Genomic DNA, 27,460 nt, shown 5'->3' on the forward strand with positions numbered 1-27,460 from the left:
TGTGGGTTAAACCACAGAGCCTAGGACTTGCCGATCAGAAGGTCAGTGGTTCGAATCCGCGTGATGGGGTGAGCTCCCATTGCTCGGTCCCTGCTCCTGCCAACCTAGCAGTTCGAAAGCACGTCAAAGTGCAAGTAAATAAATAGGTACCGCTCCAGCGGGAAGGTAAACAGCGTTTCCGTGCACTGCTCTGGTTTGCCAGAAGCAGCTTAGTCATGCTGGCCACATGACCCGGAAGCTGTACGCCGGCTCCCTCGGCCAATAAAGCGAGACGAGCGCCACAACCCCAGAGTCGGCCATGACTGGACCTAATGGTCAGGGGTCCCTTTACCTTTAACTCCCTTCATCCTATGGGAGCAATCCTGATTCTGCAATGCTGCCTGTGCAGCTGTGTGCTTCTAGACCCCCAGTACGTTGTCTGTACGTAGGGTCCTCCCTTTGAGGAATGGAAAGGCCCTGGAGGGCATGGAACCTGCGCCACTCCCTTTCTCAAGAGGAGGAGGCAGAGGCTGAGATGCTGAACTGGGCTGAGGAAGATGGATGGCTTTAAAAGAGGATTAGACAAATTCATGGAGCATAAAGCTATCCATGGCTACTAATATGGCCATGCTCTTTCTTCCCGGCTGGAGGCAGTCCTGCTTCTGAATACCACAAGAGAGGAGCGGGGTCTTGTGCTCAGGTCCCCCTTGAGTGATTCCACAGGCATCTGGGTAGCCGGTCGGAGAACAGGATGCCAGACTAGATGGGACATTGGTCTGATCCAGCAGGCTCTTCCGTGAAGATGAAATAGGTTGGGCTGACTCACTTCTCTTTCCTCCCTGTCTGCCCCCTTTTGCCTTGTCAATGACAGAGACTTGAGTTTGCATTCATACTAGCAACCGCTCCGTTGTTTTTTTTCAAAGGACATTCAGGTAAAAAAAAGAAACTCTCAATAGGGTTGTAGTTACTAGATCTGTGAGTGCAACCATGCACAAATTTGCACATATCTTGCACATTTATTGGGTAATTTTGAGGAGTTAGCAGTACTACTCTTGGAATAGACAATGGCACATTGGCAGTAAGAACGGCTTTGGTTCTTGCTTGATTTGGGAAATATAGCATGGACTAAGTGTGTTTGCTCCTTCCAGGAGGTCCCAGGTTCAGTCTCTGGCATCTCCAGATAGGATTGGGTTGTCCCCCATTTGAAACTCTGAAGAGCTTCTGCCAGTCAGTGTAGACAACACTGAACTAGATGGAAAATTGGTCTGACTTGGTGTAGGGCAGCTACTTAGGTTCCTCTCAAGGGTCCAAGATGCATTATTCTTTCACAGAACAGCTGGTTCTGTTGTGAGGCATTAACTGTTGCCAGCTGATATCGTGTGGCCCAGAATCATGGCTGGACAGCTGTCTCTTGTTGTGATGCCCAGGCTCTGGATTTCCTGCATCAATCAGGGGACTGGGCAGGACTAGAGGGCTTGCAAGCCCTCCCTCCAGCTGTGTGATTCTATGGCTGGCAAAAAAACTGGTAATCTTCCACCCAGGGTTTCTCCTCTCCCCATAACCCTTCCTAGTCTAATAGGCATATATAAGAGTTAGTTTAAACAAAGAAAACCTTCTATTAACATAAATTACATTGGCTCCATGAGAAGATAAGTGTGTGGCTGGGAATAGATTTGCTGAGTAATAAAGGCACCAGGTTACTTCCCCAATAAAGCCTAGTGATTAACAAGTCAATTCATTAAGTGTTCCTGCAGACTTCCATTGAGTTCTGTTCTATGGCAGAAGAAAGGCGTTGTGCGCCATTTCAGCGATGAGACGTACGGTTAATGAGTTGCCCTTAGCAGACCCCAAGAGCCTATGCAAAATATTCCAGATCTCAGGTGGGAGAGGATTCTCATGGAACTGCACCCATCTGTTGCCACACACAAAAGACTCAAGCACTTCTTTGTCAAAACTGCACCTGCTGCAACCCAGGGACGACCTCAGGGGACCCGCCATGCTGCTGTATGAATAGAGAGAAAGGAGAATTAACTTATCAATTAATTCCTTTTAAAAAAAAAATCTTGGATCTGTCTCCTGCTTTTACAGCCTAAAGAGATTCTGGTTTTATTGCAGCTTCAGATAAAAGACAAACCTGAATCCCACATCAACAGTAAAGCCAACCTATAGGAACAGATCATACAAGTTCCATAGCAGTAACAAACTATCCAGCAATTTCCAGGAATAATTCAAACAGCTATTTCTGCATAGCAGGGGGTTGGACTAGATGATCAGGTCTCTTCCAACTCTACAATTCTATGATACTATGAACATAGCAAGCTGCCTCCTTAGAGGTCAGAATATTGTTACCAGAATTTATATACTGCTTGACTGTAGCAAAGTCACCAAGCAATTTACAGTTTACAAGGAAAACCTCCAAGTGGTTTATTTGTCCACCTGTTCCAGTGCAGTTTTCTATTAAGTGTGCTTAAGGATTGCAGCTTTTAGTAAGCAACATATATGACTGGGTAGCTACCTCTCCACAGAGAACTATTGCACAGTGTTCAAAAGCATTTTGAACTCTGTTTAACCCTGGTATTACTGCACTTTTGACTCGAAGAAATATGTAATCCCGAATGTTTTCCATTTCTGCCCTGGCAATGCAAATCGCAAGGATTTTCCTGAATTTCTTAGTATTAACGAAATCTCCTTGTGATAGTAGATTTGATTATGCAATGAATATTATGCTTAAATGCCATTTTGTGTTTGCCATAGTAAGGATTATCAGGAGTTTGATGTATTTAATGCACTACTTGTATTATACAACAATCCCCATAACAATTGTATGATGAATACCTGCTGGGTGCTTGATAGATCCTCCCTCTGCTGCAGCTCGGTGGTAGAGCACATGCTAAGCAGGGGTAGGCAACCTAAGGCCCAGGGGCCAGATCCGGCCCAATTGCCTTCTCAATCCGGCCCGTGGAATCCGGTCCGGGAACCAGTGTGCTTTTACATGAGTAGAATGTGTGCTTTTATTTAAAATCCATCTCTGGGTTCTTTGTGGGGCATAGGAATTAGTTCATTTCCCACCCCATCCCCCCCAAAATAGTCCAGCCCACCACATGGTCTGAGGGACAGTGGACCGGCCCACGGCTGAAAAAGATTGCTGATCCCTATGCTAAGGCATGCTGAACACCCCAGGTTTGATTCCTGACATCTCCTGTTAAACTAAAAAAAGACCTCAGACTGAAACATAGGAGAGCTAATTTACGTTCCAACTCTACAATCCTATGGTTCTATATGCATAATATTGAGGTAGATAGACCAGCGATCTAACTTGGTATAAAACAGTATCCAGTATTCATGCAGCACCTTTGATCCAGTGGGCAGTCTACACAACAGATCCCCCTTGCTACACCTGAGCAGGTGTGGAAAAAAGAGGGGCAAGGAAGACACTTTCAATAAAATGCTAACTTTGCATTGACTCTAAAATTTTACTTTGGAGTGTTGTTGTTTTGCTTTGTTTTTTTGGAGGAATGAGGATAAAACCGACTTGAGAGCTTTCTTGTAGCCAAATCCACACAACATGTAAAAAATGGGATTTCTTACTTATGCTCAATGATGTGCCTAAATTCTAAAAGGATATTAGAGTGTGTGACAGGCAGGCCTCTACAGGGTGGGTATTTCACGTAGGGCTTCTGGGCAGTCTCCCATCCTGGCACGGACTCGATCCAGACCGGATTAACTTCTGCAAGCGAGCTGCTTCATGCACCATTGGACCCTGCCCTTTTAAGCTTGTTCAGAATATTTTAGAATGCTACGAACTATCATTTATAGACGCTTTCATTCATTGAATTCAGCTTCACCTGGAATGAAAGCTGCCTTTGTAGCAGGCTCGGAGAAACTCAAACCCCTGTCTGAAATACTTAAGCTGGCACAAAAATCTTGGTAAACTCCCCCAGTCCTTCAAGACATTGTGAGGCCATTATCTGGGGGGCTGCAGATTTCACCAGAAGCCTGGAAACATGTTGGAACCCTGGTTAGTTCTTGCTTAAGAACTGAATGGTGCTACCTTTAAATCCAGCCTGGAGTGACCTGAAGCGCTTCAGAGAATTACAACTGAAGGCAACGCCTAGGTCAGCCAAGACAGCTAATTCCTGGGATTCTGCCAAGCATCAGTTCAGGGATATTCTTGTAGCCTCTGCACCTGAGACTATTAATGGCACTGAGCATGGTTTATTTTTTGAGAGCTGAGCAATACGAAGTATGTCTGGATTTCCTTTCTCAATATGTGTCCAGTTGTTGTTGTTTTTAATCCTCCACAAAGGCCCTGCTGGACATTCCTCAGTTGCATGGAGTTGCTATTAATGAGTTCTGCTTTGCCACACATTAATTCTTATTCTCTTTAATGGCAATATTCCGAACAGAGGCTCTCCCATATTGACGTTGCAAAACATGATGATACCACACCAAAACATGCAGCCTGCCCCTCTCTCTCTTGGATATGCAATCTCTCAAGTCATTTTTAGGAATCATTAAAAAAAAAAATATTTTCCCCTACCCTCTAAAGTGCCGTATTTTTCGCTCTATAAGACGCACCAGACCACAAGTCGCACCTAGTTTTTGGAGGAGGAAAACAAGAAAAAAATATTCTGAATCTCAGAAGCCAGAACAGCAAGAGGGATCGCTGTGCAGTGAAAGCAGCAATCCCTCTTGCTGTTCTGGCTTCTGGGATAGCTGCGCAGCCTGCATTCGCTCCGTAAGATGCACACACATTTCCCCTTACTTTTTAGGAGGGAAAAAGTGAGTCTTATAGAGCAAAAAATACGGTAGTTGCTGAGAGATGTTTGAAAGTACCATGAACATTACAAGATTTGAAACAAGGACTGGGCCCCAGAAAGGCATATAAGGGCTTGTGCATGACCAGCAATACTTCTTTTAATTAAAGCTCCCACCTTGCCCCTATCCTGCTATGTAATGAACGTGAAACTTCCTTCAGTTTACTATGTGATTTGGAGTGCAGGTTACAATTTGAGAAACAGTTCTGCAACCTCCCTGAGCAATGAAGAAATAGCTCTGGAGTTTTCTGTATCCTGGCCAAGAAGCTAAAGCCTTATTTACGTTCCCATAGAAAGATTTGTGACAGTGATAGGATTATGGTGCCAAGGAGTCAACGTCTAAACCTCCTTCAATGTTTTTGGTGATATCACCAAAAGCTGTGTTTTGTCCCTGGTCTTTAAGGTGCCCTTTATAAGACTCCATCGTGCTAACATGCCCTGTAACTGGAAAACAACAACAGTTTATGATTTAGATTGTCACATGCTCACTCCCGGTCAGACTGCTTTAGATTAAAAGGAGAGCAATAAAAGCTTTGGAGGTTGGGAATATTTGACTCACATTCATTTAATAAATCTCATTAAGGATTTAACAATCAATTCATTATTCAGTGGCAGTTGCAACTTGCGAGTGTATAGAAAGGATATTAGTCAGCTTCTCCACATGACCAACTGTACTTCTTCCCTCTATTTAATTTCTGCATGAATCTGAATGCCCTGAGGCAGGAAACCTTGTCTTCTTCAATATGATCAATGCTTGCATCTCTCCACTAGCACAGACGTCACGGGCACCCAACAATGGCTCTTTCCTAACACCTTCCTTGTCAGTTTCTACTACTGCAAGGATAGGGAGCCTGAGGTCCTCAAGGTGTTGTTGGACGACAGCTCCCATTGGTATGTGCAATGGCCATGGATGATGGGCATTGTAGTCTATCAGAATTTGAATGGCACCATCTTGGGTACACGTGGTGTAGGTTAACAGTCGTTGAGAGGAAAGGGAGGAGAAAACAACTGGGATAGGCCAGGTCTAAATCCATCCCAAGTAAGGGTGGGCACTGCAATGACATCAGCAGCACTCCTGCCATAGTCTGAAGTGATGTGTGCTTTGCATTATATTGCTTCCCAGTCATGGCCCTTAAAGCTTGCTGTTTTCCCAATGATGGCCTGTGACCTAACAATCTGCTGGTGTGCAAGAAAGCAAAGGCGGCCCCTGATTTTTACACAACCCCCCACGGTAAATAGCTTTAGGAGCAATCTGTGCAGAACTATAAGTTGTTTTAGGACTTTAGTCACCAGGAAAAGCTCATCACGTACCCAAATATGGCTAGCCAAATGGGTATTTCTATGATGTATCTACTGTTATAAGTTTGGAGGGGGGGGACCAGTCTAGATCAGAGCTTTCCATACTGTGTGTTGTGACATATTAGTGTGTGTCATCTGCAGTGTGTTGGTGTGTTGCACAAATGCTCATTGCGCTCCTCACGGGGCTGGAAAGGGGTTACTTTAACCTCTAGTTTGCTAGTAAAACTGAATTACTGTGTTGTGAAATGATGCATGTCTAAGATTTGTGTCACCAACATGAAAAGTTTGGAAAGCTCTGGTCTGAATGATATCCTGAGTTCTGGGGATTCTGTATCCAGTGAGGGTTAGAATATTAGAGGTTGCTGGACTGAACAGGCAAGTTTCTTCAAAAGAGCATAGCTGGCCACTTGCGTGACACCATCAGCATCTAAAATAATGAGCTAGTTTGCTATAGCTACAGTTAATTGAGTGATGGAGAACACTAAGTCAAAGTGGGCTAGACTAGAGAATTGTTGTGTGTGTGTGAGTTGGGCTGAAAGTGGGGGACCCAGAAACATGTCTTGATCTTATTCTGAATCTAAAACTATGACTAACTAAAGAGCAAGATATTTTGGGGTGTTAATGCTGTGAGCCGCTCCATCCTATGCTGAGGTTGTATATATGCACATAAAACCTTGTGTTCTGTCTCTGTGGACCTTCATTCTACAAAAACTGAACCCTGGAAAAACGCTTGAAACCCCTGGAATACTGGGGATGGTGTGTAACAATCCACATAGTATATATTCTAGGCTATTATAATCTATAAATGGATTCAGCATATCACACAGTAGTTGTGGCATATACCCATTTTAGTAAGAATGGCAACTGGGTGAAACTGAAGTACTTAAATTTTCAATGCATTTTTTTTTTTAAAAAAAGAAAGATAGAAAACCCATTGCTTCCTTTTTATAATTTTTGTCCTCTGGCAAGCCTGCAATGGTTTTTAAGGAAAATGCTTCTGTTAGGTATCTGACAAAGAATATCAGTTTTGCAAGGTGGGGGGAGGGACACAGGGAGAAACGATACCTTTGATGTTGGTTTCTCCGCATAAATAATTTAAACTTGAGTGCAAATGGTGTATTAGGCAGCCAGTTTCTATTAAACATTAATGACCGTACATTTCATAGTCCATCTTCTCCAGCTCCATCCTCTGTCTAAACCACATCACTGCAGAAAAGACCAAGAGATAGACTATGGATTTGGCAGGTCTAAAACAGACATGAAATATCATCAGGGCAGAAGCATCTATATCCACTCCTGCCTCCTTGCATTCAAGAAGATCAGCCTTTACAATCCAAGCTGATAGCCATTTTTAACTCATTTTAAACAACTTTCTTTAACCCATGTAAGACAATTATTGTACTTTCTCACCTCGAACAGACATTTTTGGCCCAATTACAGTCACATTATGTTGTTGGTTCAGCGTTATCATGTGTGGATTATAGCCACCTTATTGTTGGTCTCCAGAGGGCATCCATACATATTGTCCTTTTCATTTCATTCTCTGTTCTTTTTCAGTTTATAAAATCATTCAGATCATACATACTGTATATAAAAATATATTGATTGCAGATATTTGATTTCAACAAATCATATCAACAAACTTTTCATTCCAGTATGTTTAAAAAGTGCAAATTCAATCAAGTAGGCACCAAACTGTTGAACTCCAAAAATTGCTTTCTCCAAAACCAAGAATTGGGTTGTTTTTTTTTTAAAGTAAAGCCTTTTTTCATATTTTCTTTATCTAGAAATGTGAATTGATCCAGAGAGTTCCAAGGTCAGAAAACTTTGGAATGCTTTAAGATGAATCTTTCTTTACTCACAATGTTTTCAAAACATGTTATCCTATTCAATAAGGAAGAAAGCGTCCAGCCAAATCTTATGCTTGCTTACATAAATCCTGTGGCCCTACAAATACTGGGACTCCAACTCCCATCAGCCCTGGCCAGCATAACCAGTGATTAGGGATGATGGGCACTGGAGTCCAGCAACATCTGGGATGCCACAAGTTCCCCTCCCCGATATAGAAGTAAAATATTTTTTGCACCACAACACTCACTTTTTTCCTCCTAAAAAGTAAGGGGAAATGTCTGTGCGTGTTATGGAGGGAATGCCTATGGGTGGCATGCCTATGGATTTTCCTCCTCTAAAAACTACGTGCGTGTTATGGTCGGGTGCGTGTTATAGAGCGAAAAATACGGTAAATCTTGCAGTGATCAGTAGGACTAACTCCCAGCAGTCTGCATCCCTAAGCTGCTATCTGAAGAACATTTACTAAGGAAGAAGCCCCACTGAGCAACCTGGGACTTACTTCTGAGTAAACAACCTTAGGATTGCACTGTTGATATGCTAGCTGTGCTGACCAAGCAGCAAAACTCTCAGAGCTGATCCGAAACCAGACAGCTTGGTAAAATATTTTCTTTGCTTGCTTTTAAACTCTATTTCAGGGTGAGTTGGAACTGGTGGGATGGCAGTAAAATTTGTCTAATGAGTTAGGCAAAAAAAGAAAAGCTTCTTCAATATGAATCACTACATGTATATTAAAGGCCTATTTGTTACCATCTTTAAGATTATATATTAACAAGAAATATAAGTCTGTGGACTAACTTCCCCAAGGGAGAAGCTCAGCTAATTTAAAACTGTTGTGAATAAATCATGAGTAAATGTACTAAAAGAACTAGGATTCATTGGCAATGAGAAGACTTTGATAACCCTTGTAGATCTTTTACTTTCCTAAATTTCTTTGAAACGAAAACCACAGCGCCCAAGTGTCTGGCTTTGATTGTAGGACTGACTGCAGACACGCAGAACATATAACCATTGGTATTTATTTTCTTCTTCTATGGCTGGCTGTAAGTCAAGATGTGAAACAAGGTGGGTCAAAGTGAATTTAAAAATTGGGGTGTCCACTAACCATAGTTAAGGGTTACGCTGAGCAAACCATAGTTAGCACAGATTCCCTGACTCTCCAGGCCAAGGGTAGCCAATGTGGTGCCTTCCAGCTGCTGTTCAACAACAATTCCCATCAGCCCTAGCCAGTATGGCTAATGGCTAGGGATGATGGGAGTTGTAGTCCAACAGCATCTGGAGGGTGCCACATTGGCTGTTCCTGATCTGGGCTCTTGGCTTGCACTGTGAAAAGCCAGTTTCACTGGGGGATTTCTTGTGCATGGGTGCATGGGGAGGGCTTAGCTTTGCAACCTAAGCCATAGTTGCAGTGTATGTTTGTGACCGTGTCCAGGGTTATGGCAACAAGTTATGGTTAGTGCAAACAAGGGCAGCAAGCAACATTTAACTGATTGAAAAATTCTGGCAGAAGAAGAAAAAAAGGTACAGTGGTGCCTCGCAAGACGAAATTAATCCGTTCCGCGAGTCTCTTCGTCTTGCGGTTTTTTCATCTTGCGAAGCACGGCTATTAGCGGCTTAGCGGCTTTAAGAAAAAGGAAACAAACTCGCAAGAACTTGCAAGACGTTTTGTCTTGCGAAGCAAGCCCATAGGGAAATTCGTCTTGCGAAGCGACTCAAAAAACACAAAACCCTTTCGTCTAGCGAGTTTTTCGTCTTGCGAGTTTTTCGTCTTGCGGGGCACCACTGTATGCCCACTTTATCCCACTGGGCATATGCAAGCAATCATCCAAAGAAACTTCAAGAAATGCAAAAGGAAGGACTCGCACAATGTGTGATTAACCTATACAATTTACTATAGGTATAAGATGTGCTGTTGGATGCCAGCTTAGGTAAAGGTAAAGGGACCCCTGACCATTAGGTCCAGTCGCGGATGACTCTGGGGTTGCGGCGCTCATCTCGCTTTACTGGTCGAGGGAGCCGGCGTACAGCTTCTGGGTCATGTGACCAGCATGACTAAGCCGCTTCTGGCGAACCAGAGCAGCACATGGAAATGCCATTTACCTTACCGCCGGAGCAGTACCTATTTATCTACTTGCACTTTGACATGCTTTTGAACTGCTAAGTTTGCAGGAGCAGGGACCGAGCGACAGGAGCTCACCCCATCGCGGGGATCTGAACCACCAACCTTCTGATCGGCAAGCCCTAGGCTAGATAAGTGTTTGCAGTATAATGTTGTTAATAGCTATGGTTCTATGCTACATGTAGGATCAGGGACAGCCTGCCTCTGAATGCCAGTCACTGGGGAACAGTGGGATAAACCTGGGGCCATTGTGGCCTGTTTGTGGATGACCCAGAGGTATCTGGATAGCTGCTGTTGGCAACAAGGTGCTGGACATTTGGTCTGAATCCAGCTGTGCTCATACATTCTTTTCAGAGCCTGGTCCATAGGATAAAGATGCTTGCCTTTTAATGATTCTTATCTACACAGTTAATAATTTTTTTAAAAAAATTAGGTGTGCATGTGCCGAATACCTGGAAACCCCTTTGGGATGCATTAAGCTCTGCAAGTACTCAGTAACTCTCCAATCTTTGCCATAGTATGCATCACATTTTGAATTAATCACTTTTGGAAAGGTTTTGTTGACTTACATCCCCCCCTGCACCCAGGATAATATGACATTGCACTAAAGCAATTAGTGATACAGTATTATGCAGAAATAAATTGGCTTGACTGTGTTTCTTGTAATCAGTATAAATAATATCGCACATGGTGAAATGGCATGGAATATTAACAGGTCTGAAATTCAAAATGAGAAGAGCAACAAAGCAACATTTTGGTTTTAAAAACAGATCTTGGCCATCTTCAAAAGATATATCTGACTGAGCTTTAAATACTTATGCTAATGTTTTATTGTTAACGGATAATAATGAATACATTTTTAATATGGTGCCAATATTCAAGAGCAATTTTATTTGCCCAGGCAGGCACGTTATATGACCCATGAGAGCTGCAAAATAACCAGACGGTACAACGGTGATGGGATAAAATCAGGCCAAACCTTTATTGACAGCAGCAGGCAGGGCAAGGGTTGGCATGGCATTGGATCAGTTCATCATTCCACAAGCCCCATGCTGATGGAATGGATCCGCTGATAGCCAGACCTCAAAGGTTACATTTACGCCATTTCCTTTACACCCGGCAACATATGATACAAACCTCTGACACGTTGCAGCTACCACACCCACTAGCTGGTGCCGTGTCTGTCTCATTAACTAGTCATTGAAACAGAGTCCGTTTCTAATAATAACAAGGAAAAATAGGACACCAGAGGCCATTAATCTCTCTTGGAATGAGTCTTAAGAGCAGTAGAAAGGATGAACCATTAAACCAGTACTAAGTGTAACTTGGGGCGTGCATCAAAACACTTTATATAATGTAAACATTTGGTTAATGTCACATAAGAATAGGCTGCGGGATCAGGCTAATGGCCTGTCTAGTACAGTGGTACCTCGGGTTAAGAACTTAATTCGTTCTGGAGGTCCATTCTTAACCTGAAACTGTTCTTAACCTGAAGCACCTCTTTAGCTAATGGGGCCTCCTGCTGTCGCCGCGCCGCCGGAGCACGATTTCTGTTCTCATCCTGAAGCAAAGTTCTTAACCCGAGGTACTATTTCTGGGTTAACGGAGTCTGTAACCTGAAGCGTATGTAACCTGAAGATTCTGTAGCCCGAGGTACCACTGTACAGCATCCTGTTCTCACGGTGCCTATTGGAAACCAGGAAGCAGAACATGAGAACAAGCACTCTCCCCTCCTGTGATTTCCAGCAATGGACATTCAGAAGCATTGCAGCCTCCCATCTGTGGTGGCAGAGCAAAACCACCATGGCCAGTAGCCATTGACAGCTCACTTCCTCTCCCACAGTTAAGACATGGGAAGCATCAGTTGCAGCCTGATCATAATCACGCCTGCTTAGAAGTGGATTCTGCCGAGTTCAGTGGCAGGTGATTCTTGCATTGCAGGGGGTTGGACTAGCTGATCCTCGGGGTCCCTTCCAACTCTACGATTCTATGGTTCTAGGTGCTCTCTAATACGTGTGCAGTTTTTACTGTTGCGTTTGGATGCAGAACAGAATGAAGATGACTTAGGATGGCCAGCTGTACTTCACCAGAAAAGAGGGTGCTTGGGCTGTGTACACACCATACAATGAATGCACATCTCCCTCACCCCCCAAAAAGAATCCTGGGAACTGTAGTTTGCACTTCTCATATTTACAGTTCCCAGCATCCCAGGCCCTAAGGAAGTCAGATTATCCTCCACCAGGGCCAGGGTCTTCTCAGTGATGGCTCCAACCTGGTGGAATGTTCTGTCCCATGAGACCAGGGCCCTGCAGGATTTAACCTTCCTTCTGCCTAGCTTTCAATTTGAAGTTAGCCTGATCTTTTATTCCCCTTCCTTCCCTCCCCCTCCCCTTTTTATGAAGATTACCCGCTCTGGGATCCCACAGCTAATTCTCCCCTGGTCTCCTCGCTGGCCCAAATAGAACTAATTTAGCCAGCTAGCCCTGGTGATCATCTAATGTTTATTGGATGGATTCCCCCCCCCCTAAATTGATTTTTGAATTTTGAATTTATTGTTATTCACATTTTATACTGTATTTTATGCTGTTTTTTGTTGCATCAATTAAGTGTTTTAAATTTGTTGTTAGCCCCCCTGAGCCCAGTTTTCTGAACTGGGAAGGGCAGAGTATAAATAAAAAATTATTATTATTATTCAAACTATAATTTCCAGTGTTCATGAGCAGGTGGGTGAATGTGCTGTGGGACTGAATTTTTGCTATGGGACTGAATGCTGGAAGGATGTCTTTGAAAGGTTAATGTGCTGATCCAACCTGTATTTTTTGTGGTTCGTTGGTACACTAATACCAGGCAAACAGAGAGTCTCCTGTCTGTGGTGTAAGCATTTATTTATTATTTCTCACTGAGTGCATTTTGAATGCCCTCCCTTAATTGCCCTTATATCAGTTTTACTTGTCACCATTTGTGTTTGTTAATTGCTGCTTTCCTTTATTTTCTTTTAATTGTTTTATCGGGGAGGGAATTGGTATGAAATCAAAAGGTTAAGAATGAGAGATGATCAACCATGAAATTCTCCATCTCCTCAATGAGGGTAGAGAAACTGGGGCAATTAATAGGATATTCAAACCTACTTGCGCTCATTGGGAATAAATAAAATAGGCTGAACCTGTAAATAGGGAGGAATAATGCACCATTACTTCAAGGTATGGGAGCCTCAATAGTGAATGCTTGTCTATCCATAGTAGGCTGGTGTTAGGGCTGGAGTCGGATTCAGGTCAGCAGGATGAGGCAAAGTCAGCTGTCAGTGAAGTTAACTCTTTATTCAAGAAAACAGCATGCAACTCAGCAATACTTCCCAGTAGGTCTTGCCCCTATTGCCAGGACTGAAGGACCTTGCTTTCCACACCTCTCTAAGGCTCGTACTCTTCTGGATGTCTCCCAAGCAGTCTCAAACTGCGTCTGTGCACCTCTGGTCTCTGTTCCGCCCTTCTCATTATTCTATGCCTTCGTTGAGACCAAGAGGGGGGGGGGGGGACTTGTCACAACAGGAAAAGGAGAGTCCTTGGATTCTATAGCGGCCTCTTAACCCACCTCCTCTGCTTCAGCCTCGGAGTCTGATCTGCTCCTTGTCACCAGCTCTCCCAGCTCACTAAACCTTCAGAATCCAGCGTCTCCTCCCAATCTTCTCCCTCTGACCTCTCCTCAGTGTCCCACCACTGATCCCTTGGCTCTGAGCCTTCCTCCTCTGGGGTTTCCCTGGGGGGTTCCTTGGCTGGTGTCTCCCACCACTCCTCTTCCTCCAGCCAGTCCCTGACAGCTGACTGCTGTTGCAATTGCATTTTCTTATTAAGAAAGATCTGAAAAAGTTCAGGTGGGCAGCATTAAAAAAAAAGAAAGAGAACGGAAATGCAGTGGGACGATGACAAGATTCTCTAGATGCTCTATAAAAATGGGCTAGCAAGGGTGGTAATTCAGGAGAAAAGGGCTAAGATGAGAACCACTTACGCCTGAAGGTAGTGCGATACAATAGGGAATATCCTTGCTGAGACTATATCCAAACAACAGCCTCCGTACAGCTGACTGAATGACTGACTTCCAGACCACAAGGGCAGGAAGCATTCTTGGGGGGTGAAAAGAGAGGTACACAGTCTTGCAGCACTGTGCGCCGTAGTCCCAGGGTAGGCGCTTCTCTGCACTTTGTCACATCTGCTGGCCTTGCTAATTCCCTGCTGTGCTCTTGAGCAACTGGAAATCAGTGCTAAGATCATCACAGCCCCTCTGGGACTGGTAGTGATGAAGCCACAAACATCCTCCATCTGGAAGCACCCTGGCAGATTAAAGAGTTTATAGCAAACAACAAGCCAAGCGCAGGTCTACAGTGGGCTGTTGCGACATCCACAACTGGTTTGCATGAACCCGAAGAACGATCTGCAAGTCGAGGGCAACATTCAACATTGCTACTGAGTTTACAGCTTCTCATACCGCCTTGGAAGCACTGGCTTCAGAAGGATGTTGACAAAATATAAAGCAGCCTCCACCACTGTGGGCAGGAGGATTGAGACAGAGTTGCTGCTATTGTTGCTTATTAAATTTTATACCACTTTTCACCCAAAGATCTCAGGGTGCTTCACAGCATAAAAGTACAAGATCAAAACACAAAATACATAATAAAACAAGAACAAGACCAAAACAAGCAATCAAACGTGCATGTGGAAAAAATGGATCTGTTCCAGCCCACATGCACCCTGGTGTGTTCACAGGATGGTATGATGGATGCAGCTTCTTTTGTTCAAGAGGTGAGGCAGAAGCTGCTTTTATTCTGATGAGGCAGATGCTTAATTTTGGAGATGAACTAAAACAGGCATTTCCTGGAGGTGTCTGGACCTTTTGAAGCTGCTGTTCGGGAGATTTTTTTGGAACTCCCAGAGCTGCTGTTAGACCCAGAGTGGGAAAAATGACAGACATGATACAAGTATCTCTATTTAGTGGGGTTAGGGTTGCCACCTTTGTTCTGGCAAAATACAGGACAGGACAAGGCAAGATGGGGCAGTTGGGGGCCGGTTTTTGTTTTCATCTGGTGCTGAAGTGACTTCAAAGCAATCCATTATAATCTATTGCAGCCTAACAGGATGGCCCCTCTGGAATTTCACACACACACACACACACACACACACACACACACACTTGTAAATCTTCCTGTGCTTGGCTACTCGGAGCTTAAATATATGACCTTTCATACACCCTTTCAAACACATGCATTGGGAAAAGACCCTAATTTGGCAAAGAGAGAGAGAATGATGTAACATTTCACATTGAAATACAGGGCAATCCTGTGTTATACAGGACAGGCGGCAACACTCAGTGGGATGGGGGATTTAAACTGAGGAAATGGTGTTGGGAGAAAGGGTTAAATGCCTCGTGGTCCCAGAGCTGCTCCTGTACCTTCCCGTTGGAGCAGTACCTATTTATCTACTTGTACTTTGATGTGCTTTTGAACTGCTAGGTTGGCAGGAGCTGGGACAGAGCAATGGGAGCTCACCCCATCGTGGGGATTTGAACCAACGACCTTCTGATCGGCAAGCCCTAGGCTCTGTGGTTTAACCCACAGCGCCATCTGCATCCCAGCTTCTGCTTTAGGCCCTGTCTAAACTATACATTTAAAGCAGAATCATACATGGCTTTCCCCAAAGTTTCCTGAGAGTTGTTAGGAGACCCCCGAGTGCTGAAGCAATCAAGGCCTCCTTTCTTGGGAACTCTGGGAATTGTCACACTCTGAGGAGAATAAGCATCACCTAACAACTCTCAGCGCTCTTAATGAACTACCATTCCCAGCACTCTTTGGGGGAAGCTGTGGCTGTCTGAAGGTGTAGGATGTGCAGGGTGCAATGGGAACAAGTATGCTAGCTCCAACCTTCACTGTGAGATGGAGGGCAACTGTCTGAAGCAGGGAAGACTGTATTTGCTTAAGCAGGACTGCTGGAATGGGACTGTCGTATGCTAACAGCTTCTGCCTCCCTTGCTGCGTTATTCACACACAGCCCACCACCACGTAAGATCAGGGGTTGGGGAAGCAGTTCCTAAGCCATGAGGGCTGCGGTGGCAGAGGAGGACAAATCCAACCCTGACTTCTGACTTCAGAGCAATCTGATCTCTGAGGAAAGCTGAAAGCAGACATGTCAGAACTTCCAATTATGGAAAATATGGCTAATCCAACTAATGAAACACCAAGCCTTCAGCATTAGCAAAGACATCACCACATTTTCCATTTAGAATTGTTTTATTTAATACTCACAACTGCCCTTTCTAATAAAGAAGATTAAAATTCAGATGAATGTTAAACATTTATTTCGCTTACAGAGTTGTATAATGTTATTAAGTATTGAGATCCCAGAGAGACACTGACGGTCAGAGTAGATAATAGACAATTCTGGGACAAATAGTTTAACCTGTATGGGCAAGTAGTTTAACCTGGAATAACCTGGTAGGCTCCTATGTTGGAATGTTTTGTTTCCTTTCTTTATGCACTGGCATGGGACTTATCTCTTGATATTGATTTGGCCTTGACAATTCAACACCATATGGGGCACTTCTTAGTGGGCAAGAATGGTCAACTCGAAGTTTTTGCATGAAAACAAGTTTGGGGGATCTTTTGCAGTGAATCCCAGAGCACGTCAGCCATGGTCCAATTCCAGTGGTGCTGTTAGATAATTTTAGACTCTGAACCTAATGGTCTTAAGTGGGTTATAGGGCTCCATAAGTGTTATTTCACTTATTGCAAAACTCTCTTTCTCATCTGCTGAGCGAGGATCTAGACTTTTGTCTCCAAACCCTGACCTTACAGTACCACCATCTATTTATTTCCCCGCCTCCTCTCTTTCATGCATGCCAATTCATGCACACATGGGGGGGGGGGAGAGAAATGATGTGCTAAGAGACAATGCAAAAAAGGGAGCAAACAGACACATGCCAAGCCAATCTCTCAGTAACTTTCATGTCAGGGAGCACAGCAGCAGGTGGAGCCAGAGCCAATGGCAGGCAGAATAATAGAATCACAGAATTGTAGAACTGGAAGGGACCATGAGAATCATCTAGTCCAACCCCCTGCAATGCAGGAACTTTTTGCCCTATGTGGGGCTCAAACCCATGGCCCTGAGATTAAGAGTCTCATGCTCTACCAGCTGAGCTATTCCAGCTTGAGAGCCAGCTGGTTTTGTCCCTGCTTAGTTGTACAACACAGAGACTGAGGAGGAGGAAGCTGATAGGCAGTGCCACTTCCTGGAGTAGCTGTAAGAAGGCAGGTGGGTGAGGTTGGTGGGGCCGTGCCCCATTTCCCCTAAGGTACCACCAGCCTCCACCAGGGTGGCAGGAGTGCAGCTTATGTGCGTGGTGCTTTCCCCTTTGCCTCTGTCTGGCACTGTCTGTGTATCCTGATCAGACTTGTACCGGGATCTGTGTTACTGGAAGGAGGTTACACACAGGAGCTTGGTTGCATAGTGTGATGAAATGAGAATGTTGCTTCTGGTGTATGATCTGTCATGCCTGTTCTTCCCCATTCATTGCTTCATGCTGCAGTGATCATAGAGTTGGAAGGGATCCCAGGGGTCATCTAGTCCAACCCCCTGCAAGGCAGGAATCACAGCTAAAGAAACCTGTTTAAAAACCTCCAATGAAGGGGAGTCCGCTGCCTTCCAAGGCAGTCCATTCCAAGTGGGGCAGCACTTACCACCAAGTGCCAGGCACGTGTGAACTCATCCTTGCGTGTTTGTATATATTGATATTTTCTACACTCTCCGGCCGGTGGCTGCGTGCTGCGTTTCTTTATTACGCATACTGTTATTTGGGGCAGAATCTCCCTCTCTTGTACTGCGCCAAGAACCCAGACGCTTTTAGGCAATCCCAGCGTTTCAGTCAAAAAAAAAAGGGGGGGGGGGAGGGGAAAAAGGAAGAAAAAAAATAGTGTCGCATCCACGGCGTACAAGACATTCTACAGCAAGATGAGTCATAGCCTTTACCAACAGCTTGGAGAGAGAATGCAGGCTCTGAATGGAACTGGCCAAAGGCTGCGTTCGGCTGAAATTGTGCTTTTCCATTTCATTTTCATTTTGTTTTTCCATTCCGTGTTTTCTTTCAATGTACTTTGCCGAGGTATTTAACCAACCAACCAGCCTGCAGCTCAAACGAGAAAGGAAACTGAATCGCAAACGTTTCTTTCATGGAGGCATTTATTATTTCACTACTGTATTCCTGCATGCTCCTCCAATCTGCACCCCGCTTGACCCGTCATGTATTGGAAATGCAGCTGGGTGGGGAGCGGGGGAGAGAGAGAGAGAAGGAAACTTGGAGCAGCGTGACTCGCCTGGCAATCGCCCCGTCGCCACACCCCCTTCTACCTTCCCGCCGCCCCGGTCTCAGCAGCCGGTGGGGGGCGGGAAGGAGGAGAGCGCCCGGTCTACCTCCTACCAATCGGCAGCAGCAGCAGCTGCTTTGTTCCTAACAAAGGCACCTTCGCCCCCAAGATCCCCTTAGTCCCCAATAGTTTGCTGCCTGGTTCTCGCTCTCCGATGACCACAGGGCCGCGGGCTCCTTGGAGAGGCGCGCAGCTGCTGCGCGCAGCAGCCCGGCGCGCCGGCGTAGAGGAAATAGGCAGCGCCAAAAGAGCGCGCTCGCGGCGCCTCTTATCGCGGACACTCCTCGGCAAGGAGCCTTTTATGACCGGGCGAGCCGTTTATGGGATTGTTGTCCTTGTGTGTGACGCTCGTCGTACAGGATTTCCTCCCCAAATAGCTGAGTGGGGAGCCTGATCCGTCACGGCGGCTGCTTGGGCGATGCAAAGCCCGGGTGGACCTGGTGAGCGTCCCCGCCCCGCTCCCGCCCCTTAGCGAGGAGGGGGGGGAGAAACAAAAGAGGGAGGTTGAACGTCATGTCATTCCAAAAGAAGAAGAAAAAAGCAAACCTTGCAAAATAGGCTGGTGGAATATTTGGCGTCTTGCTTGCTTTTAAGCAGCAGGACGCTTGGAAGGTAGGCATGCCGGGTTTTGTGTATTTTTAAATATTTTTTAAAAAGGCACAGCTCTATTTTCTGCCACCCACCTTTTGCTATAACGGAGCGGCGCCCCTCTCGGAGCCGTCGGTGAAAAGCGCCAGAGGAGCCGCGGTGGCAGGATGGAGAACCCACCTAGAGGGGCCCCTTGACGCGAGCACATCCTCTGTCGGGCAGCCGCGCTCGCTGCAGCCTGGAGCTAATTCTGCTGCACAATTCTCGTGGCACAGACTCGCCTGCAAGTGTCCTGAGCCCTTCCGTAAGAAAAGGAGACAAAGGGGGTCGAAGGGGACGCAGGAGAAGGAGGAGACCAGCAACATCCTGCTGCCTGCTGCATCGTTTGGTCCGGAAGGTCTAAGGCTGGCTTTGCCTGAACTTCACGCTCTACCTATCCAAGGATGTGGCCAGACGTTCAGGAGTGAGAATAAACCGGGTGTTGAGAAGCCGATTGCTGGCGGGGGGGAAACTGGAAAAAAAGAAGAGGAGAAACTCCAGGGAAGGGATTCTTTGATTACTGAGGACTTGAAACTCTCCGCCTAATTCTGCCAAGACGTGGAGGTGCACACATAGTTTTAAATGCAAAGTAGAATATTTAGTTAGAAAACAAGGCTCTGCAGCAAAGGAATCGATCACTTCCATCACGACCGTCGGCGTGTTTACTCAGAAGTAAGCCTCAGTGGTTTTAATGGGACTTATTACCTCCTAAGTGTGTGTGGTATTGCAGCATTAGTCATTTTTTCTTCCAGGTAGAAGACAGCTTTATTATGGGGTTAAATGGCAACTTGGAGTGGGATCCTGACAACAGCTTCAGTGCATAATGGTATTTCATTGTAGTCTTATCTTATGGAGCAGGAAAATAGCATAACACACTTCCTTAAGGCTCCCTCCTATCAGGCAGAGAGTGGAGAGCCTACATTTCCAGATGAAAAGTTTGCTCTGTATTGGATCAGCTTCCATTCTTTGTCTGGTCTTTCTTGCAAAGAGAGGAAACACAATTAAAGCAACCACTGATGAATATGTGTTTGAGAAGGAAGAAAAAGCAATACTTGTTTCTAAAGGACAGCATGGCAAAACCATGTGAAGTTTTGCATTTCCTCTTAAAAACTGATCTAGCACAGATGGCAAGAAACTCTCTTTTGACTAACCTTTTCCTACTGTCTAAAATGCTGCTGCACAAGAAGATGCTTTAATTTATACCTGGGATTTATCAAGGGGAACCGTTGCCTTCATTTAGGATAAGTTGTTAAACATATATGATTCCTTTTGTGATTTTTAAAAAACGAAATACTAGTGAGTTGCATTAATGGATGGACGCATAGCTAGAAAACCTTCTGGAAATTCTGCCCTTGAATCCTGGAGATTCTCACTTATGTGGAATACAATACTTTTTTGCAATAGCCCATGACACTAACTGATGCTGCAGTTGTTGCGGAATGTATCTATGAATTCCGTAACAGATAAAGCTTTTGGACAAGGAAAAGACTGAGGCCGATAGAACCATGAACATGATGCATGTAAACAATTTTCCATTCAGGAGGCATTCGTGGATATGGTGAGTAAACTGCTGCACACTTCAGTGTGGAGTTATCCCAATACTTGTTTGCTGTACGCTGTGACAATCGATTCCTTAGCACCAAGGGATGGCGAGGCAAGTGAGGAACTGTAATCGAGAGGTGCATTAAAAATAAATAAATCCCACACTGGGGACGTCATGCAAGTTTTACAACACAAGAGAAACCCAGCAGGGAGAATGTGTACATTTTATGATGTCATTCTTGTTTTTCCTTTAATCCAGCACCATGAAAACACATTCCCTCCCCTTTCTGTCGCCTTGTTGAATTTGATGACTTTAACAGAAAATAGAACTTCTGTTTTTGTTTTAACTCTTTCAAGTCAATTCTTAGGTTCAGTGTTTTTCCAGACAAGTCTTTTCCTGCTCCAGTGAAGGGGTGTTTGGTGAAAAGGGCTGTTTTTCCTCCCTTTTCCTTTCTGCTTTTCCTCCTCCTCTCCTCCCTCTGCCCCACCCCCTTTTTGCTAGGGTATGCACCAGAATACGAATGATGCTTTCTCTAAGAAATGCATGCCAAGGGACTATTTTCCCCTCCCTTCTTTTGTGTGCAACGTCAAAGAAACATCAGGGATTAGTTGCATATTTTTATTATTTTTTGCTCCCTTATACAATCCGGGCAGTGTGACTTAATATAACCCTTTCTATTTTGTTATATAATAAGATGGGCTTGCTTACACGGTTGTTAAACAGTATGCTCTAGAAAGTGGACAAATCTGCTTATTCTAGAGCATACTGTTTAACAATGCCTGATAATGCATAGGTATGGGAAGATTGATAAAAGAATGACTAGGATTTTATTTATTTTTTAGTGGTGGGAGGAGGCTTGCTTTCCAAAAGGTCCTAGTACCTATGCATTGTCAGGCATGGCAAGATTCCATGTTATTTATTTAAAAGTGGTGCAGAGAGGGATCCTCTTGGATTGCTGTAACACATCCATTATGAAGATTATAATGGAGTAACAGGAAGAGGGGTTTTTCCAAGCGACCCAATTAATGTGGTGCTTGGTTAAAAGCTTTATTAATTGATGCTTCTTGTCTTGAATACTGCTCTCCTCAGCACCGAAGCAATACATTTAAAGGCATTGGGAGGCAGCATCAGCATCGCCGAAACATCACACGTAACTGTAGAAATCCAAAATTTCCTTTTCTTCTCCAGTGAACATTTCCACCCTCATCCTTATGTCAGTTTTCCTTACATATACCATTTTTTTTAATCTGTCACATATAAAAGAGAGCATATGTGATCAGTAAATGAGTCATTAAAATATCAATATTTTAAAAGTTATTCCCATCCCCCTGCATTTGAGTTTCATTTTTCTTCTGCCAGCCTTCTAACTTTCCATCTGTGATAATAAAAGTTCTTTGTGTGTGAAACTGAAGCAGGTGGGAAATTTGATGCAGGGCCTCGCCACCATCAGCTCAATTTGGGATCATCCTGGGTCAGTGTTGCAATTGTTGCTGTCTTACCACATATTTATTTACACGTCATGGAAAAGACCACTCACGCCTGACATTGATCCAGTCAAAGGCTGGACAAAGCCCCTGAAACTTTCTGACGGATGTGCTTTGGCCTGGTCCTACTACAAATAAGCAGCATACCTAAAGGGAAATTGGTAAACCATGGTTTGCCTTACCGTGAAACATGGAGCTTCAGGCAATGGATTCCAGAGATAGTGCAATTCCCCTCTCTCCATTTTCCATTTATGTGTGCCATTAAAAAGGAGGAAAAGCTCTAGTTCAGAACAGGTAGGGGTAGCATGTTGGCATCCCCATTCATGTGCAAAGACTGTATAAAGCAAGCATTGGGTAAAGAAAGAAAGAAAGAAAGAAAGAAAGAAAAGAAGCTACACTCAAACCTTTGCAGGGGAAGGAAAGTTTTTGTGGATTGAAAAATAAGACCCACAGTGGTCCTGTGAATTAGCCTTTAGGGATGGGGAGCTCTTATGATGGTAGTTGAACTACAGCTCCCATCAGCCCCAGCCAGCATGGTCAGTGGTCAGGGATGAAGGGAACTGAAGTCCATCAACAGCTGGAGGGTCACAGGTTCCATGTCTTTAGCTGAATGATCCCAAAGCCACCTTCAGGCACTGAATGGAAAACAGCTATGTGGCATTAGCTTGGAAGCATGATACCTCTGAAGAAGGGCAAAAGAAGAGCCCTGGGACAAAGGCATGTCAAGTCTATCATCCTATGGAAAAGCCCCCAGGCAGGACATGAGCACAATAGCCCTCTCTCAATGTTGTTTTTCAAGTGATTGGTTTCCATAGGCATTCAGCCTCTGATCCTGGATTCAGGCCTGGGTTTGGGATTGGATTGGCATTGATGGGTTAACTTTATTGGAAGAGAGATAAGGAATGTGACCCTGTTTGTGCTTTTCATATTTGTGGCTTGGGAGTAGAGAGTGGGACACTTTGTTAAAGTGGTTTTGCTTGTATCTGTGGGTCAGTTTCACGTTGCAATATTTGCTGACAGTATCTTGGCAGCTTGGCTATTAGGTGGTGAGATGCCTCAAGGCTCCATCCTGTCCCCAGTTCTGTTTAACATGTATAGGAACTTGTGGGGAGATTTGGGGCACAGTGGCATCAACAGGCAGGTAACAGAGAAATTGTCACGGTCTGGTTTACAGGCGGTTGAAGTACAGGCGGAGGACGTCAGGACTGGGGGCAAGACGGTGGGGTGGGAGCAGGAACAGGAGTCCAGAAGCCAGGAGTCAAGAAGCCAAGGGTCCAAGGGTCAGAGAGCCGGGAGTAAAGAAGCCAAGGGTCTGAGGGTCAGGAAGCAAGGAGCCAAGAAACCAAGGGTCTGAGGATCAGGAAGCAAGGAGTCAAGAAGCCCAAGGCAGGGAGCGTGTTGCTGTGGCAAAGAGCCAAAGAGAAATGCTGACCTTATATCCCTTCCCAGCTCTTGCCACCAGGTGCTGTGAGTTACCAACCGGCCTCACCTGTGCGGCCGTGCCTTTCCTCTTCAGAACAAACTTAGGAAAGCCCCAGTCCTGCGAAGCCCTACCGGTCACAGGGCCTGGCTCCTGCACACACTCCTGGCAGAAATAGGGTGAGGTGGTCATGGACTGGATGCAGTGTTGGGCTGAATGATGGCCAGTAAGTTGAAACTGAATCCTGACCTGCAGAAGGCAGGTGTGGTTCCTGGTTCAGGAAATTATGCTTCAGGGCTGGTTCTTGATATGGTTAGACATGTCTCAGCCTGGCTCATTGGCCGCTCTGCCTTTTTGTAACATTGGCTAGGGTGGCTTTCAAATATCTCTTTTCTGTCTGCTCTCCACATATGTGTATCAATGATATAGGATGCTCAGACTCGCTTTTAGCAGTATCCAAGTGTCATAGCTCAGCAGCAGAGAATATGCTTTTCCTGCAAAAGGTCCCAGGTTCCATCTCCCAACATTTCCAGCTAGGACTAGGATGGGTTCCCCCCTGAAATTCTGGAGAGCTGCTGCCGGTCAACCATGGGCAGTGCTGACCTCGATGAATTAATGATCTGACTTGGTTTAAAGAAGTATCTATTCTATGTTTCCAAGATAGTTCTTAGAATATGAGTCCTAATGAGGAATGGACTCTATGGGTGGAAGGACAGAATTACTTTAGTAGCAATTGGTACAAAGAAATGAACTGGTTGACATGGGGCAGCTGTGATGCCTTGGGGGCACTGCCCATCTTGAGACTCCTGGTCTTGCCATTTCTGAGTGATCTGGCAATAAGAGGAGCAGAAACCTCTTTGCTCCCTTTACCTCTCCCTCTGGAAGGTTGTGCAGATTGAGTCCAAGAGAAAGAGGCAACTTTTGTGGTTGGGGGTGGGTTGCACTCGGGGGGGCCAACTCCATCAAAACCTGGAACTGGCACTGATGGTTTGGGATGACATCGCAAGGCTGGGATGGGGAACCTCCGGCCCTCCAGGTGTTGTTAGACTTCAGCTCCTGTCAGCTCCAGCCAGCATGGCCAGTGGTCCGGGATTGATGGTACTTTAGTCCAGCAACATCTGGTTCCCTACCCCTTCCATAAAGAAAAGGCTGTGTTTCTTGGTGGATTTTTAGTAGTAAGGAAGAACACTGTTTTTACTGGGATAAACTCTGTTGAGATTAGAATGCATTTGTGAAGGATGTTCAGCATATATATATATTCTTTATTTCCAACACCTTCAAAACTAACAGCTTATTGACTGGATTTCCTCATGCAGCCTTATGTTAATACCAAATCAAATAAAAATAAGCATGCTGCTTAATTACAGGATCTACCTTATAGTCAGATAAGGATTGTAGGTCTTTTCCTGGTTCTTAATATAGAAGGTAGGTTGTAATACTTTGTGGTTGTGGATGTAATTGTTTGTTCTTCCCGCAGGACAGTGAATAAAAACATTCTATGTATCTTGTACAGCTTTTAGGGGGGAAATGCAGTAAGAATGTGCAGTTCACAATTCACCGGGTTTACACATCTGGGACTCTGTAGAGCTTTAAGTCGAAACCGCCTTGTCTGAGGTGCAGCCTTGTGAGCTACACAAGTCCTTAGGCTCAGCAGCAGAGCATGTCCCTTGTGTGTGTGAAAGGTCCTAGGTTTGATTCCTGGCATGTCCAACTGAAAAATGTTTACTGGAAGAAGGTATACTTGAGTAAGCTGTACTAGGTTGGACGGACAAACTAGTCCAATATGGAGCAAGGCAACTTCATATGTTCCTTTGTTTCTCCTTGAGGCATAACAGAAACTAAAAATGTGCAGCATCGTGCTGTACTGTTGGTGGACAGTATGAAGCCTCTGAGTTGGCTAGGCATGGACTCTGGTCACCAGGACCCTGACCACATGGCCTTGCCTTGCCAGGAGGTGTCTTTTGGCTGATTCACCTCCTGTCATAGGGAGTCTGGGATGGAACAGACACACTCCAGCTATTCTTCTGAGCATGAACATCCTCTAGCGTGGACTTGATAAAGTGTTGGGATGTGTAGCTTAAGATCATGGCCCACTTTGGTATGTTGGCCAGTTTAATACTATACCTGGGTTTAGTTTTGTTTTTAAAACTCAGAATAGGTTGGTTTGCTTATGCTCAAAGGATTGTTGGAAGATTCAAGATGGATAAAAGAAAGTGCTTGTTCACACAACAAATGGTGAAACTATGAAACTTGTTCCCGGGGAGACAGTTCAGACAATTTCATGGAAGAGAGAGCTATTGATGGCTACTAAACACTACACAAATCTGCAGTGGAGTCCGTAAGACAGATGGATGGTGCCATGTACGCCTCCTTCTGGCAACTCCTGGTGCCAAATGCATTGCTCTGCTTTGCTTTGGACCACATCAGAGAGGAGGGTCTTGTTGTCTGGGCAGCCCAGGATCTCCATACACACTGCCCAGGCTTGCAACCTGGTCTTTGGTGCTGCTAATGCAGCAGTTTGACTTCATCCCTGGAGGCACACTCCATTGTCTTTTGAGACAGATGGATGCCAGCCATGCCAACCACAGCTGGAGGCAGCAATGCATCTGAATGCCAGTTTCTGGAAACCACAGCAGGGGAGAGTGCTCTTGCGCTTGGGTCCTGCAATCAGGTTTCCCACAGGCATCCACATGGCCACTGCGAAAACAGGATGCTGGACTAGATCAGCCTGATCCAGCTGCTGCTTCTTACGTTCTTATGTTTTTGCACAAAACTTTGTTGCTACTAGGACATGGTGATGACTGCACTTTTTTTTTTTAATGTCCCCCACTATGCTTCCATTATGCACAGAGGAAGGGCATGGTTTCCAAGCATCAGTAGCAAGACAATGTGCAGGTGTGTTAGAGAATTGGTTTCATTCATATGAATAATACAATAGTTATCATGTATTGTTAGCAAGACGTTTGACAGTCTTTCACTTGGCATTCACATTGATGGGCATATTTGTAAAACACTCTCCTGAAAATGTTGGCTGAAAAGGCTGCTATAAGAAGAGATATAATGAAATATTAATAGGAAGCATGGTCCTTAATAGGAAATGTGGTCCTTAGGGCATTTTGTTATCCTAGTTTTAGTTCTGTTCTGTTTGGCACATTTCTGAATAACTTAGAAAACGTGTTCATGAGATCGGCAGATGTCATGGCACTGAGAGGGATTGCATCAACCTCCGAGCCTCAAATTGTCATGTTAATGTGGACAGTTAGCTTGTAAGTATGCCAAAACCTTATAACGATGAGTGCTAATCCTGGCACATTCTGGGACAAAACAAATGAATATAAGTGAAAAATGGAAATTAATATTAAAGACTAATGGGGAGAGACAGGCGGAGGACTTAAAATGGCCAGTCAATTGAATGGAACATGAGTCAGCTATGAGTCAGAAGAGGGGAGAAACCTTGTAATTAACGACAGAGAGACAGAGTAGTATCCAAGACATGAGGATTAGTAAAGGTCTACTTCACACTGCCTTGGCCCCAGCTAAGTACTGTATTTTTTTATTAAGGAAGAAAGCAGTGAAATTAGAGTGAATTGCTATAGACAATAGGACAAAAGGCAGTGGATTCAAAAAGCAGGAAAGTGTATTTTAAAGGAGTTGTGTGGTGGTGGTGGAACATAGTAATTATGAAAATAATTGCCCAGTCAAGCAGGCGATCAGTGGTGTACTGGTAAATGCTGAAGTGCAGGGTCTCATTGTGATGGCCCCCATAGCTCTACCCCAGAGGAAAGCCCAGAATTGAAGACTGCTGCATCCAACTTCTATTTAATCATTATCTTCCTTCTCTGAGCTCACCTATGCTAGTTTGTTATAAACAACAACAGTGAATCTCGAAGGACTTTCTAGAGAAAGGAGAGTCTGTCGCT

General features: G+C 44.7%; 1 protein-coding gene across 7 annotated transcripts in view; it reads left to right on the forward strand.

Annotated features, from left to right (window-relative positions):
• Positions 1-27,460, forward strand: part of PDE4D (phosphodiesterase 4D) — a 624,753-nt gene that overhangs the window by 303,590 nt on the left and 293,703 nt on the right. The window contains exon 1 of one of the 7 annotated variants that reach the window (XM_083465258.1): positions 16,232-20,651. The exons of the other annotated variants lie outside the window; for them this stretch is intronic. Within the exon in view, the coding sequence (XP_083321384.1) occupies positions 20,599-20,651 (53 nt within the window). The 5' untranslated portion in view covers positions 16,232-20,598. Of the gene's footprint in view, positions 1-16,231; positions 20,652-27,460 lie in introns of those variants that run through there. 7 annotated transcript variants of the gene reach the window in all.

Source organism: Podarcis liolepis (genome assembly GCF_965112155.1).
Source record: "Podarcis liolepis genome assembly, chromosome: 11".
In the NCBI taxonomy this organism is placed as follows: Eukaryota; Metazoa; Chordata; class Lepidosauria; order Squamata; family Lacertidae; genus Podarcis; species Podarcis liolepis.